Source organism: Caretta caretta, chromosome 1, assembly GCF_965140235.1.
Source record: "Caretta caretta isolate rCarCar2 chromosome 1, rCarCar1.hap1, whole genome shotgun sequence".
Lineage (NCBI taxonomy): Eukaryota > Metazoa > Chordata > Testudines > Cheloniidae > Caretta > Caretta caretta.
Window position 1 is genome coordinate 142,233,203 of NC_134206.1, and position 17,144 is coordinate 142,250,346.

At 36.8% G+C, this 17,144-nt stretch overlaps 1 protein-coding gene across 4 annotated transcripts in view; it reads left to right on the top strand.

Annotated features, from left to right (window-relative positions):
- The window catches only part of CNKSR2 (connector enhancer of kinase suppressor of Ras 2), a 376,791-nt gene that overhangs the window by 204,592 nt on the left and 155,055 nt on the right, over positions 1-17,144 (top strand). For 3 of the 4 annotated variants that reach the window (XM_048862811.2, XM_048862821.2, XM_048862839.2), the window contains one exon: positions 5,428-5,574. The exons of the other annotated variant lie outside the window; for it this stretch is intronic. In XM_048862811.2, coding sequence (XP_048718768.1) covers positions 5,428-5,574 — 147 coding nt within the window. The remainder of the gene's footprint in view (positions 1-5,427; positions 5,575-17,144) is intronic. 4 annotated transcript variants of the gene reach the window in all.

Here is a 17,144-nt window from a genome sequence, read left to right on the forward strand (position 1 = left end):
AGGAGGCGTTTGCACTATTATTTATTTTCTGTAGTATCCACAGTGTGCTAAGCTGTAAGGAAGATGCAGTCTCTTCTTGCATGCATGCTAAATGTGAAGATTTTAACAAAGCTATTTTTAAATGATCAGGGTACAGAGTATTTTTCATATCCAGACAACTTAAGATTTTACTAACTTTCTGAGGTGAAAAAAAGTTTCTGGGCTAAGACCAAGCTAAAAAAATTATTGTATCAAATTTTAACAGCAACTGAAAATACGAATTCAGAATAAAAGTATTAATTTAGACTGTGGTGACGCTATAACCCAAATGTACCTGCTACAAGCAGGGTTCACATACCAAAGAGGAGAGTTTGTTGGAGCTGTAGTTCTTGTCATCCTTAAAGATCTATGTGTCTCTGTCATTACAGGCTCTACCTCTAGATAATCAACTATAACGTGAGTAATGCGTCCTGAGTCAGAGGTAACATGCATTGTACTTAGCAAAATTAAACGATGGGGTCTGCCTTCTACTAAAAAGACCTGTCATGATTAGATCACGTTGAAAAAAATTGATGTTGTAAATTATTTTTAAGTTACTTACATTAACCTTAACTTTTAAAAGTGGACAGGTAGGCCTCTTAAGTCATATCATGAGTTAAAATACAATGTGTTAAAACAAACCCAAGCAATCCTATCCAAACAAAACCAGCTCTGAACCCTTCAACAGGATTCAAATAAAGGAGTTTGCTGTAAATGAAATTTTCCTTTCCTTGAATGCTTAACTGAGTACTAAAACTTTGATGTCTTTTTGTTGGTTTTGCTTATTCTTCCTTTTTAAAGAACATGGGATAATCCACAGAATTTAAGATAATAAAATGCACCAAATACAGTGGTCTAAAAACATTGTTGCTTTGTAAATTATTTCTGCTCTTTGGTCAAATCCTACATGTTGACTAGCTGACTTTTATTAATGCATTTTGAAATTCCATACAAAAAGCTAGTATTAATTCAATATTTAGAAATCAGGAAATTCAATGCTGAGTTTGAAAGCTCAAACATAGCTCTGCCACACTGTGCTTATTTTGTAAAATATTGTGTATTTTATATTCTTTTAAATTATTTGTCTCATAATAAAATAAAAACTGGAAATTCTTGCATAACCTTGCATATAGCAACGTTGGGTGTCCAGACTGGGTTTGTTGTTTACCTCAAGATCAACAAAACAAGACACACTGAAACAGAATCAGTTTAGTGTTGTATAGTGGTGAAAATGTAGAAATCAATGACCCTGAATTTAATTTAGGTGTAAGTGAATCAACTTGTTAGAAATACATATATGTTCCTCCTCATGCAGCCCACAGAATAATTAGCACTGAAGTGCCTCTTTTTGGTACATGAGTTTGTGTGTGTTAGGGCAATTTGGAAGGAGCTTCTTTATACAGAATTTTGGAGATAACTGTTAACACTTGTGACTCCTTTTCATTTACTTTTCTAATTCTTTGAGGCTTTTAGAAACATATTTTATCTAAGGAATTCAAATTGCTTTACCAAGGAGATGGTACATCATAAATGGGGAAACCAAAAGTACAAAGGCATTATGTCATATGGGCTAGACTTTGCCTCTCCCTGATGTGATTATCTACTGTGGGCGAAGATGACAGGGTCCCAATAATGTCACCAAAATTGATCCATTCAGTGTTCATACACGTGTACTCAGTGGTTTGACTGACAGCTAGTTCTCCTGTCTAATGTGAGGTGACTTGTCTTGCTCACACAGCTCCCCGTGTGAATAAATGAGAATAGCAGTAAACAGCAATTTTGGCAGCAAATCAGCTAGCTTTGCATGAAGTAGCAGGGTAGCTACTTGGAATTTGGGCAGGCCTTGCAAGACACAATCCAACCTCTCTCAACAGCAGGCTCAAAAGAACAAAGCAGTTTTGATGACAAAATATGTGTACTGTGTCACACAAAGAAAGGCTTGACTACAAGTAGCCAAGTTACCTTCCTATCTTGTCTCCAACCAGAATCCCACTGTTGGCCTACACTAACGTGAGGGTGCCCTGGACTCCTAGGGGTTCTGAAAGTCTGAAGTCTTAAAGGGGGAAATTGGGAATGGCTGGGGGTGATGGTAGCAGGGAGATCTTGAAGAGATCTCCTGGAAGATAAATTTAGTTTATTTGGAAGAGGGCTTTAATCCAGTGCCTTTAGGATAGCTTGCTCTGACGTTTTTCAGTTTCAGGCATGCTCCCCCTTCTCTTCCTACTTTTAACCGCCCCCCTCCTCAGCTAAAATAAAATTAACTCTGTCATTCAGTTTATATTTATACTTCTGTTTTATTCTGTTTTGCTGGGATCTTATAATGATCATTGGTTTGTTTATGCTTCCCGGCGATCATCAGTGCTGAGTAGCAGTTTCCCTTAATCTGTCCTTGCCGATCTGATAGCTGTCTAGTTCCCCTCAAGAAAGTTATTATTTCCTATTCAAGAGAGATGAAACAGTCTGAGGGCTGACTGGTCCAGAAATGAGATTCTTACAAGGGCATCAATGAAAGCAGAAGGTGGACTTCATTTGAAGATTATAGCTAATTTTTCACTGGAAAGATCTTAGTCAAGTAAGATTGGTTTTGCCCTAGAGAATCTAAATTGGAATGTACAAATCCTAATAATTTTCAGTGTTGTTCTTTAATCCCTGCAACTCTTACACAAAGGTTAGAGAATCTTCTATTTATTTGAAAGTACTCCAGGAAAGGCAGGACAGTGTTAATCTCCGCATAGTTTGAAAATGTACATTAAGTAGTTTTTAAAAACCTACGAGCATAACCAAAAAATCAGTTTATATATCTTTCTGCCTGTTATATTTAGAAAGGGGATGGCTTTAAAGCACAAGACATGATTCTCTCATGCGACCTCATTCCAATTTATATGACAAGAATCTTGCATTACTGCCATAACTCTGTAACTTGCACCACGTCATCCTCTTCAAGACTCTTAGTTTTGCTTTATTCTTCACCAGGATTCCTTCACAGAAATCTTTTCAGTTGGTGTACAAGGTTATAGAATTAAAATGAACAGTGGGTTACATGGAGAGAGAGGGTGTTTAACAAGTGAGAATTTTAATTCAGTGTTTCTGACAGCATAAAGGAGAATGAAATTACAGGTATATTCAAGGTGGTAACTTTCCTTGGTCCTTAAAAACACAAAAAATGTTGATTACATCCGTGTGAATCAGAAAGCACCATTATGGACACACAAAGTGGTTTTTCTTAAGATAGTAGTACTGAGAACAAAAAGTTTTAAATTTTATTCTGTAACCTTCTTGTTGCTACACATATTATTAAAGTAAAATGGAGACTATGGCAAGATGGAGAATGTATTCTACAAAACTTGATAAATGAATATGTGTAGTTTTATTCAAAGTACTATAGCAAAATGAGTAGTGGTTTTGGAGTGAAAAACACTGGGAAAGGACATATATGAAGTGAAGGTATATATATAAAATTGCTCCTATGGAATGCCTTCTGGACTCCACCCTGGACTTCTAAGCGTGGCTGGAACTTATATATTTACTTCCACGCTTGGAAGTCCAGGGTGGAGTCCAGAAGGGATTCCATAGGAGCAATTTTGTCAGTGTTCTGCTTCCTTGTTTACATTGATGTACTGTACAAACACATCCTTGGTGGAGAGAAGATGAGAATTTAACATTTCATGCAATGCATTTTGCTATATGAGAAAGGATGACTAGGTTCACTGTAGCACATGAAGAATGATGATGGCAGCCTTCCTGTGCCTCAAGACTATTGACATAGGCACCGTTGCTGACTTAGATTGGCATATTGCATATTCATCAGAGATCAGCAACTCTGAAAATAATTGGTGATTGCAAAAATCAATGTGCGATCTGACATAATGGATGAACAAGCTAAATAATATGTATATTTTGAGCATCTTGCATTGCACTTAATTTCTTGGCAGCATAAATTTGGTTACCAGTTTTGCAGTAAGTCTGAGTTTGTTCTTATGCACCCAAGAGTAAATTCCTTGAAGTGAAAGGGAAACAACATACAGATGTGTTTCACTGCTGTACTAGACTAATGAAGGACAACATCAATGCTCCACTTCTTTATATTTTTCCATCTTATCCTTCCATAAGTAGCAGCATGCTATAGGTAGCATTATACTATGTGTATTTACTTCATGGATTTGGAAATTTCATATACCAGTTAGAAAATTTTCTTGTAAAAATAACAAAATTAAGAATGTTTTAATCATGATCCTTTAAAGTTAGGAGAAAACATAGTTATTAATGTTTAAAAGGAGAGACAGACTTGAGGGATGTAAAATATGTTAAAGCAAATAGCTTTCTAAACACATAGGCTAAGATTTTCAAGTGACTTGTGATTTTGGGTACCTCAGCTTTTGGGAGGTCAATCTGAGACACCTTAACAGGGCATGATTTTTTATTTATTTATTTATTTATTTAGAATACACTGAGGGCTTGCTCTCTGAAAATCAGATGCCTTTAAGGTGCCCCATACTAGTGATCTAAAATCTATCATTAGTCACTTTTGAAAAGCTTACTCAACTTGTGTACCATAACAACATTCCTTTTTTCAAAAGCTACATAAAACAAATTATTCCAAAAAATTCTACTAAGGATTTAGAAGAAAAGGACAATTAGTCTTTTCAGACTCATCAAGTGCCATATTTCACAATATTTGCAAAGTACAGTAATATAAATGGGAAAATTTGTTTTTGGACTGATGGTCAAGTATAGTAGCTAGATTTCATTAATTAATTTATGGTAATTTAAATTGATGAAATTATTTAGAATAAAATTTCAAAAGCTGTGGTGTTTAAATTAACTAGCCTTTTACATTTATTTTATAGCATTGTAAAGAGTAGAAGCCTTAACTGAACCCTGTTATGCTTGCATCTGCCTGAAGTAGTAATATTTTAATGGTGTTTACAGTAATATTAATAGTATAATAGCATTTTTAAAGAGTAAAGGTATGGCAACATATATTTTGTAGAGTTTACAGTAATTATGAAGCATAAGATGTGTAGTTATATTATCTTACTATGGGTTAGACTATACAAGATAGAGGCTAGGTCCTTTTAACCCTTTAACCTCTAAGGAAATACATCAGTGTTCAGTTATAATTAGTTTAAAAATCACAATGAGATTAAATTGTGTGTTTAGGATGGAGTAGCAGCAGTTTATTCATTCTAATAGCTGAAATGGTACATATCCATTTTAGTGTACCATAATAAGTATTATTTTTAGGTGGCATGTTTTCTAACACTGTAATTTAAATTTTGACAGTTTTACAGAGTTAATCTTCTAAAATATATATATATACACAAACCTATTATGTTATTATTAAGAAGGGAACATTACCTCTTGAATACTGTACCTCAATTTTATTGTAATGATTTTGCTGGTTACCAGGTGGGGTGGCAGTTGAAAAATTTGGTGAATGCACTACGAGAGGATCCGAGTGGTGTTATCTTAACTTTGAAAAAGCGACCTCAGAGCATGCTTACCTCAGCACCAGCTTTACTGAAAAATATGAGATGGAAGCCCCTTGCTCTGCAGGTAATGAAGCTTAATCATAAGTCATACACCATCATTTTAACTATAGATTATCTCAGTGATGCTTTATTGTGCTTCATCTCAGCAGCATATGGATTTAATCTTGTATGCTTTGAAAACTTGTTTGTGAAATGATATCTCCACAGCTTGTATTCATAGGCTCAGTTGAAATTAATCCATTAGTTAGACCTTTTAAAATGAAAAGACAATCCATAAGATCTTTTCTGGTTTGGAAGTATTTAAAAATGATCCCAGATAACTACAGGGTAATTCTTCTAATGTACATGAATTGTTTGAAGGCTCCCATTCATTTTTCTATGCATAGTTAGGAAGCTGCTAAATTATAGTTTAGATTCTTTTTAAGGTTACATTGCAGCATATTTTATAAATAGAGAAAAAACATGATTTGTTTTCAATTTAGCCAAGTACTTAATCAAGTGCACGACTTTAAGCATGTGCCTAAATATTTTGTTGATCAGGACCTTAGACAAGTGCATGACTTTACTCCACTGAGTAGTCCCATTGAAGTCTGCTCATGTGAGCAAAGGTATGTCTAAATTATTTGTAAGGATCAGTTCCTTAATACTTAAAATATGTGCAGGTCTACAGAAGGTCTAAGTTGACCCTTTATTTCTCTTGTTTTTTAATAAAACTACAGTATGCCAAAAATGGAAATAGTTTAGTCAAAAATTTGGCATTTTACTTTAGTATAAAACATCACTGTGATAGCTTTATTTCCTAATAATTAAATTTTAGGAAGTCCAGAATAATCTATCTCCAGACTGATTAAACCATTTTACCAATTGATGAAAGCTGAAAAATAACAAATTTCCTCTTCACTTCAGTTGGGACATAATCTAGGAAGAAGGAAGAACTTTATTTTCCTTGCATAAAAATTTCATTCTTAAGAGAGATTATTATCCTATTTTAAACATAGTCTAATTTAAAAATTAATACTGTTCATTGGAATAAAAAGTCATAGTGTGAAGGAAAATTAAATATGCAAATGCTACTGCTGATAGCGGCTTTCTTTGCCATTTAAAATGCTAACAGGTTTATAAAAGCAACTAATACCATTCATTGCTTCCTTTCCTCAACCCCACCCCCATGGTTAAATATGCCATTGTCTTTCAACTTGAGTAGTTGTTAAAAAGATTAAGTTGTCTTAGCATTTAAAACATGAAGTACTCACTGGAAATGTGGCATTAAGTTTAAACCAATAAATAGCTTATCAGCATATGAGAATATAACTGAAAATATGTATGCATGATAATGGGCATATGAATGTACTTACTTGAAAGCTGTGATTTTATCAATGCTGACAATATAACCATGAGTGAAAAGTACACATCATTGCTTAAAATGAGACTGTACCTTGTTTCCCCTGTAGTATTTTTTGGTGACATTGTCTGTTCATTTCATTAAATATTTGTTCTGACTCTACTAAAGTGTCTGCCACTAGACTATTTCCACTAAAGATCCCACAGCAGGATTTTATACGGGATACCAGTAGTGGAGACACATGAATATGCAGTTAAATCGAGAGAGGAGACAGGCTACTCTAAAGGGACAGGTTGGGTGGGGAATCAGATAGCAACTAGCTTCCACCCTTTAGGCTTCATACAGCAAAAGAGCATGAGTCTTTAAATGGCTCAATGAGCCCTGTTACATGGGAGTGAGACTCCATTAAACTTCCCTGAAGATTCTGATGTCAGGGCAGTGTACATGAGCCACCGGCCTTCCCTTGTTAAGATGCTTGTGCTGCTGTGATGTGTGCATCAGGGACATCATTTGCTATGGGATGAGGAGGCAATTACAGTTTTCATAGTTCCTCACCACTCAGTGCTGTGGTGTCTCCCCCAGGCCTGCAGCAGCCACTGGGGTCAGGCCATTGTCAGCACCGCCTCTCCCGACTAGCTGGATGGGCCAGTGACCTGGGCCAGGTCTGAGAAGAGGCGGAAGAGGCCCGGTCCCTGCACCAGGCCAGCCATGTGTGAAACACCTCTTGTGGCCTGCCACCCTTCCCATCTCTCTGGGATAGGACCAGGCCACCACCACGCCCTCCTTGAGAGTAGGACCAGCACCCTAACCCCGCACGAGCAGCTGTGGCCTGAGTGAGAAGGTGGAAGTGTGGATGGTGACACAGCTTTGCCCCCCACTCCATGATTTTTTTCTGAAATGATGACTCTAATGAATGTGCATGCACCAACATGCATGCATGAGTCCTATAATTCACCCACTCCTCAAAGTCTTAATTTAATCGCTAGATGAAAAAGGTTTGCACATGCACATTGCACTATATTGCAGAAATGAAAATTCACTTCTCTCTTAATTTGTTTGATTTGGGTCTAGTTTACAATTTAGCATACTTAGAATGACACAGAGCAGATACAGTTTTTAAAGTGAAATTTTAAAGATTTTTTCTTACAATAATAGTATTGTACAATAATAATACTGGTAGTTTTTGAGGATATTTTGATGAATAGAAACTGAAATCCTATTAAAATATTATAAATACAGACCTGATGTGACATGGTGATATGTTATAGTCTTATTAGACATGACATTAAAAAAAAAGCCAGGAATCTTATTTTCGCATGTTCGTATATATATGTGTATATCTGCAGTACTTCATGGCTTTCTAAAGTGAGGGATAATTATTTTCTGTAGGAAAAGTTTCAACAATAAGTAAGACAAATTTCAGAATCTGCATAATGCTAAGATCTGTCTTGTTAACTTAAACAAATTAGAGTGAAACAGAATACCAGTTGGCCCCAGATGAAATCAATTTTAAAGCTTCAATACTAAATAAGTGTATAATAGCTATGGCAAATTTTGATTAATATAAAAGCAAAAAATGTGCCATACTCTCACAGCTGTTCAAAAGTATTAACTGATTAGCATCAGACATCTGCATCAATTATCCATACTATTTTGATTATATTTTCATTTCTCTACAAATCCTAATATCACTGTCGAGGACACAGTTTACTCCAAAATTTGCACTTTGCAATTAGAAATTGCTATTTTGTGTTTCCTAAGATCTGTATGTGCCAGTTTTACAGACAGCTGATATTTTGTTTAATGGCAGTGGGAAAAACTTACTATGGGGAGAGGGTGAAAAATGGATGTTAACATAAATAGATAAAAGAGCATTTCCATGGTCTCTTTTTTTGAACCATAACATATTTGCTATATCAAGATGCCATGAAATAATTGATAATGTTATAAGTGTGCAATCATCTCAAAGCTAAAACTGTTCAACAATTTCAGCACACATAAGCAATAATAAAATCCATACCCCAAAACAAGATCTTGTGAAAGCAAAAAATATAAGATATATTAGTAGCAACAGGTAGGGACAGGAAGTACTAATTAGTTATTGACTTAGCGCCTGTAAATTAGCTTTTTATTTCACTTCTGCAAGAGGAGTGAGCAGAAGAAAAAGGCAAAATGTGATTTCTGAGATTAATCAAATCATATTGAGAGTGAGAGGGGAAAGTGAGACTTGGCAAAATGTAAGAAGCACTGGTTGTGAAACAGAGATTTAGTTTTTGCAAGCACCTCCATCAGCAAACACCTCTAATAGTTGTCACATCAAACTTGGAGGCATAAACGGTTCAGCAAATTAAATTAAGGGGCTCGTTTACATTGGGTTGTTGTAACTGAAACCTTTTAAATCACAGTTCTAACAGAGAGTGAATAATATTGACACATTAGTCAGTAAACTGCCCTCTGCCTGCTTAGTTGATAATTGTATGTACGAACATGAAAATTCGTCATTTGCAGCAAGATAAAAAATAAAAGATTTAATGGAGAAATATTAAGTATGCCAATAAGATGGGTGACTACTAGTAAAGTACTCCAACGTCAGCACTGTGTAAGTGCTACTAATGACTCTGTATATGAATCATTTAGGTGCAGGAGATGACAGGGGTTGTGAGAGTTTTATGCTTTTTTTAATATGTCCTGGTAATATTCTTAACCACCTGTTGTCCACTGAAAAACTTTTCTCCTCCTGTAGTGCTCTAAACTTGTAATACATCAACCAAAAGTTCATGGTCTGTAGATGTGAAAAGGGCTTGTTGGTAGTGCCAGTTGGCAAATCTGAAAAACTATGAGTCCCACAAGCGTATTTTTGTGAATGAAATATGTTTATTTTCCACAACTTGTTCCTGTTGTAAGTGTCTTGCCATTGATAATGCACAAGTGACATTTAACAAATGAAACTTTCTGTTGACTCCTTCATTTGGTTTCCTTCTTTTAGCAGAAATTGACTCATTTGTTTTTTCACAATTATTATAAGCTGAAAATATCTCTGAGAAGTAAAAAAGTAAAATAAAATAAAAAAGCCAAATCTCTGAGGCATGCTAGAAACCAGAGTGCAAAAATATGACTCGGCATACAGAATAATGCTGACTAGAATATGGCTTTATATATTGCACAACATCATATAATGAGGTCCCAGCCTGTGTACATGCATGTGCATAGGTTGAAGTATAATGTCCATCAGAAGTGGAAAAAACATCTATTTTGTTCTGTACCTGTTTAACAGATGAATTTTTTGACAGCAGTCTGAAGGCTCTCTGTTTAAACCTCCATAAATTAATATTTTCCACCTTTTTGTGGCTTATCAAAGTTCTATGTTTTATACATTTTTATCATGTCATAATTTAGGAATACGGGGATTTTCAATGTATATTTTTTATAAAACTAGAATTAGGCAGCTGCAATATTGGGACTTTTTAAGATGTGTTTTGCAGTTGGAAATATTAATTATTATGTGATCATATAATAAATGCTAACATTTCATGAATGCAACCATGAATCTTACTAGATTTGTTTTTCCCACTCCCTTTCCATTGCTACTGTTGTTCATTGTGTGGAGTCTAAAATGACATTCCAGATCATAATGATCATATTTTTAACAATCATTAGACTTAATGATATGTGTCAGGTATGGAGTTTTATCTTCAAGCTATGTTTTTCATTTCTGCCACAATTTGAGATAGTTGCATAGTTCTCTGATAAAGTATTCAAACTTTGTCTGTCCTTAGAACAATCCTTCTGAGATTTAGCATGTTTGCTGTACCTCATACCTTCTGTTTCAGTCTACATTCTTCTTCCTGACCTCTCCATTTCTATTATTTCTGGGGCTTCCCTGGTAGTGGCTCCCCACAGTACAATTTGATCATTCCAAGGTATGCTTTTGTCCTCTGAGGTGAAAGGTAATGAAGAAGAAGATTTTTGAGCTCATGGGATTTAAAATAGGCAGCAGCAGGGGCTGTAACTGCCACATGCTGTTTTGGGATAAGCTGCAAAGCCTACCTCTAGGCCCTGGTATGTGCTTGTGCTGTTGGCCAAAAGGACTTTGAACTAACCTGCTGAAGACTCCTGATCCAGACTGGACTCTTTCACAAGCTCATAGCGGGACTAGAGAAGCAGGGAGTGATGTTTCTGGAGGGTTCAGCTAAGCTATGAGGGCCCTGTGCACGCCATTGGTGTCAATGGAAAGACTCTCATTGATTTCAGTGAGCTTTGGATCAGGTCCAAATGGGTAGTCAGCATCCAGACTTTAGAATGTTTGTCAAGAGTTGACCTGAATTTTCCTGACCTCTCTGATATCTAGTGGAGTCCTATAGGGAGTCAGTCCTTGGTCTGGTATTATTCAATATTTTCATAAATGACTTGGATAATGGAATGGAAAGTTTGCTTATAAAATTTGCAGATGACACCAAGGTGGGAGGGGTTGTAAGCACTTTGGATAACATGATTAGAATCCAAAATGACCTTGACAAATTGGAAAATTGGTCTGAAATCAATAAGATGATTAAAGACAAGTGCAAAATACAGTCAAATGCACAGCTACAAAATGGGAAATAACTAGCTAGCTGATAGTATTGCTGAAAAGGATCTGTGGTTCACAGGGGATCATAAATTGAATGAGTCAACAATGTGATGCAATTGTGAAAAAGGCTTATATCATTGTGGGGTGTATTAATCGGAGTGTCGTATGCACGACATGGAAGGTAACTGTCCTATTCTACTCAGCACTGGTAAGACCTCATCTGGAGTAATATGTCCGGTTCTGGGTGCCACACTTTAGGAAAGATGTGGACAAATTGGGAGAGAGCCGAAAAGAGAGCAACAAAAGTGATAAAAGGTTTAGAAACCTGATCTGTAAGGAAAGGTTTTAAAAAATTGGACCTGTTTAGTCTTGAGAAAAGAAGACTGAGGGGAACCTGAAAACAGTCTTCAGATATGTTAAGGGCTGTTATAAAGAGGATTGGAATCAATTGTTCTCAGTGTTCCCTGAAGGCAGGACAAGAAGTAATAGGCTTAATCTGCAGCAAAGAGATATGGTTAGATATTAGGAAAAATTTCTAACTGTAAAGGTAGTTGGACATTGGAATAGGCTTCCAGGGGAGGTTGTGAAATCCCCATCACTGGAGGTTTCAAAGAAGAGGCTGGACAAACACCTGTCGGGAATAGTCTAGGTTTACTTGGTCTTGCCTCAGCACAAGGGACTAGATTTGATGGCTTCTCAAGGTCCCTTCCAGTCCTACGTTTCTATGATTTATGGTTCTGGGTTAATCCATTATTAGTCATCACCATTTTGATCTAGAATATTTGGATGACTGATTTTGTTCATTTTTAAATAATGTATTGTACTACTCTGTGCACCGCTAAGGCTGTTGGTAAAGGATTTTTAGTAGCTATTCATGCAAGGTTCTGAGGCTTTAGAACTTCATTTGTGGTTACATATTCACTTTTGCTGTACTCAACTCTCCAGCTTCTTTGCTGAAAGAAAAGACATCTTGAAGTCATTGTGGATAGTTCTCTGAAAACATCTTCTCAAAGTTCAGTGGCAGTCAAAAAAGCTAACAATGTTAGGAACCATTAGGAAGGGGATAGATAATAAGACAGAAAATATCATCATGCCACTATATAAATCTATGGTGTGCCCACACCTTGAATACCGAGTAAAGTTCTGGTCACCCCACCTCAAAAAAGATATCTTCTAATTGGAAAAGGTGCAGAGAAGGGCAACAAAAATGATTAGGGGTATGGAACAGCTTCTGAATGAGGAGAGATTAAAAAGACTGGGACTTTTCAGCTTGGAAAAGAGACAACTAAGGGGGGATATGATAGAGTTGTATAAAATCATGACTGGTGTGGAGAAATTGAATAAGGAAGTATTATTTACTCCTTCACATAACTAATGAACCAGGGATCACCCAGCCAGCAGGTTTAAAACAAACAAAAGGAAGTATTTCTTCACACAACACATAGTCAACATGTGGAATTCTTTGCCAGGGGATGTTGTGAAGGTGAAAAGTTTAATGGAGTTCAAAAAAGAACTAGATAAGTTCATGGAGGATAGGTCCATCAATACTCATATCAATAGTCATTAGCCAAATGGTCAGGGATACAACCCCATGCTCTGGGTGTCCCAAGGCTCTGATTACCAGAAGCTGGGAATGGATGACAGGGGATGGATAACTCAATGATTGCCTGTTCTGTTCATTCCTTCTGAAGCACCTGGTATTGACCACTGTCGGAAAACAGGATGCTGGGCTAAATGGACCATTGGTCTGACCTAGTGTGGCCATTCTTATGATCTTTAAGTTTTTCCTTATCTGAGGTTGGAGAGGAAATTCTACTTTGATTATTTATCATTCTCCCCTTCCCCCCCACCCCGCTTTGTTAATTTGCTTATATTGCCTTTGCATTCCTCTAGTGATAACATTTGTTCTGTTTTTGTCAGTTATTTGTGATTAAATTCATGAAATTAGAGTTTTAATCATTAAATTTAAATAAATCCCTGTAATCTGTAGGATATTTAGTTGCCTAGTTGTCTTTTAACTACATAGGAGCTTGGCACTCTCTCTAGTGTTGTTTAAATGGATTCTGACCAGATTTCCTACAAATAATTTTTTATACAATGTTTCATTACCTCTTCATTTCTTAGTTGCATGCTGAAATAGACTGAAATGTGTAAACAATGTAGTTTCTTAGGAATGTTTTATTCAATAAATTATTTCTTATGACCAAAACACAATTGTTTACTGTTGAAGACACTGTAAAAAAATATTACTACCTAAAACTTTGTGTTGGTTTAACTTGTATTTGTAAAAGTTATATACCTTTCTTCTAGAGTTTGTTTATTACTACTTGACTACTATGATTCTCTGTGTTTACATGTGTTTGTGTGTGGACACACACACAGTATCACCATTTCTCTAACCATCCTAACTTTGAACTTCACTATTAGTCCAAGGAATACAATTGGTAACGTGTTTGGTCTCTGGAGATGGAAGGATTTTAATAGTGTTACTAGGTGAGCACTCCCTCCTAGTCTACAGAATGGCACTGATTGCAACATTGCAAGTTCCAGGCAATGATAGGGAAACAATTAGGTGAAAATGGCAGTCCCAGACACAACCAAAGTAGAAATATTTGGAGGGAGTATACTGTATTTCATCATTGGTTTTGTCTGGCACTAGCATGTGTATGTGTGTGCATGAAATGTTTTGAGTAAGCTGCCTCAGCTTGTCTTAATGTATCCTTTATCATAAGGATCTTAGTGACAGGATCACTTCTGATAACATAGAAGGAAGCTGTGAAAAAGATTTTGCTTTCTTCTAGATTCTGCAAGTCCCATTGTACGGGAAACAATGTACGTCATTGCAGTTTTTCCTTACCTTCATTTCAAGGATGTTGTGAAGCTTTATTTATTAATGTTTGTAAAATGCTTTGAGATCCTCTGTGGTTGAACGTAGCGGGGAGAGAGAGAGTGGATGAAAGTAGTTGTACTCTGCAAGACTCGGCCTACAATCAAAGCTCCACTCACTTGTACCGCTAATATGTTATGCCATTCATTTAGTCCTCTTCCTTTGTTGCATGCTTGGATCTCTATCCAGAATTCTGATGTTTAAACACTGAACATTCTGAGAATTGTCAGAATTAGGCCTCAAGTTTAACATCCCACTGAGCTAGAATGTGAAAGCAGCTCATACCTAACAGCTCTTGTTCCAATCTGTTTTCAGGCTCTGCTTTTCATCCCATTATCAGCTGCTTTTACTTCTCATTTGAAAGGTTATCTTCATAGCCATAAGGACCTTAAGTCTATAATTTTTTTTTAATGAAAGTTGAGCTTCTGTAGCACAAGATGGCAGCCACCACAAAGAAGTACCAGCTTGCTGAACTGCTGCCAGGTGGCCCAATTTGAACACATTTTTGAAGGGTTTGTTGTTGTCATATCTGTTGAAAACAGTGACAAACATCTGGCAGGGACAATTTGTTTCACTTTTCCATTCCTTTTGTTTAAAAGTGGGCTTCTACTTCTATGCACACTGCCAGGTTTTTCTTCTACTCTGCTTTTATGGAATAAGCTGAACAGGTGAATTTTACAACCTGACCCAAAGGTGGCAAGGGTAGGACACTTCCAGATCTATTGTGGAACACTATTCCCAAGCTTTGTGCTTGATGTTGTACACTCTACTTATAGTTCTTACTTATAGTAAGTAAGTATATACTTATATATATATATATATATATATATATATATATATATATATATATATATAGTAAGTAAGTATATAGTAAGTATATACTCAAACTTATAGTTTGGGATGTATAAGTAGGGGCATAGCGAGCAGATCGAGGGACGTGATCGTTCCCCTCTATTCGACATTGGTGAGGCCTCATCTGGAGTACTGTGTCCAGTTTTGGGCCCCACACTTCAAGAAGGATGTGGATAAATTGGAGAGAGTCCAGCGAAGGGCAACAAAAATGATTAGGGGACTGGAACACATGAGTTATGAGGAGAGGCTGAGGGAGCTGGGATTGTTTAGCCTGCAGAAGAGAAGAATGAGGGGGGATTTGATAGCTGCTTTCAACTACCTGAAAGGGGGTTCCAAAGAGGATGGCTCTAGACTGTTCTCAATGGTAGCAGATGACAGAACGAGGAGTAATGGTCTCAAGTTGCAGTGGGGGAGGTTTAGATTGGATATTAGGAAAAACTTTTTCACTAAGAGGGTGGTGAAACACTGGAATGCGTTACCTAGGGAGGTGGTAGAATCTCCTTCCTTAGAGGTTTTTAAGGTCAGGCTTGACAAAGCCCTGGCTGGGATGATTTAACTGGGAATTGGTCCTGCTTTGAGCAGGGGGTTGGACTAGATGACCTTCAGGGGTCCCTTCCAACCCTGATATTCTATGATTCTATGATTCTTGACCTTCTTAAAAAAACCCATGTCATCTTGGGAGAGCTAGACAAGCTACTGTCCAGCAAGACACTAGAGTTGCTCAGATGCCTGGAGAATTCACTCAAAAAGCAACTCTGATACCATAGCCCAAGTTCAGCTGCCCAACATGGAAACCAAGGGTTTCCCTCAAGTTATCTTCAGACCCCCAACCCCAGTCAGCAGGATGTGCGCACATACACACACACTCGTCTCTGATGGACTGAATATAACATTTTCCAAGACAAGATCAGAGTTTCCACTGGCTCACCTGAACAGTGAAGAGACTGAAATCTCTCATTCTTAAAGACTCATGAACCCATCAAATATCCAGAGTCCATTATCAGAACTATTCTGAACAGCAAACCAACTAATAAACCTGGATTGCCTTAACCAAATTTTGGACTCATGTACCACCTGCTATGAAGCTGCAGGACTGCCAGTTTGCAACCAAATAGCTTTATCAGAAGCTGGGTCTGTCTCACAAACATATATGAGGCCTGGAGTGTCAGCTAGGCCAACACACAGGAAAACTGTTAGCCAGTTCCTCCCTGCACCTTCAGGCTAGTGAATCAAGGCCACTGGGGTGCCAACTGGCAGTGGCCTGGAGGGAAAGTTTACTCCCCATCACACTCAGTAAGCCTGAAAAGGCACTTCCCATATTGAGCATCCATTAGAAAGGAAATAAAATACTTTGCTTTAGTAGATGGTTCAGGGATTCAGAGTTAGTTTTCATGGTTGAAATCTTCAGTGATGAGATTTCTGTTGCCTTGGTTCAGGAGGGGTTTTTAGAATTCCTGAAACGGATTTCAGGCTCATGCTTGTTTTTAATACTCATATGGTCTTTTATCTGTTCCTTCCTCTGTATGTCTTTCTCTCCCTGCCCAACCTCCCTCAAATGGAGGCTGTAGTTTGTTTTGTTTTTTTCTTTTTTTTACATATTCAAACTGTGGGGGACTCATATTTATTCTAGCGGTTTTAGAATAACTAACTAGCAATAAAATTAGCCAACACTTCAATTTGTCATTGTCTAAAGGTAAAAATCACTAAGAGTTAGCAGGACAGGATTTAAAAGTAGTCATCAAGTTAATATTCCAAAAACGTATTGCAAGATTCATACTGTACCAACAAAAATTCCAGAATGAAGTCTAACACAATACCACCCCCAAATAACATTTTGAAGATATCCTGTGACACAGGATTTCCGTTCATGTTTGTAAGATGTTTCAGATATCCTAAATGGCACACATTATTCTAATAATATTTAAAGATGCAAAAAGGAAATACTACAGTAATATGCAGACAATTTTTGATGTATCCAATTACTAT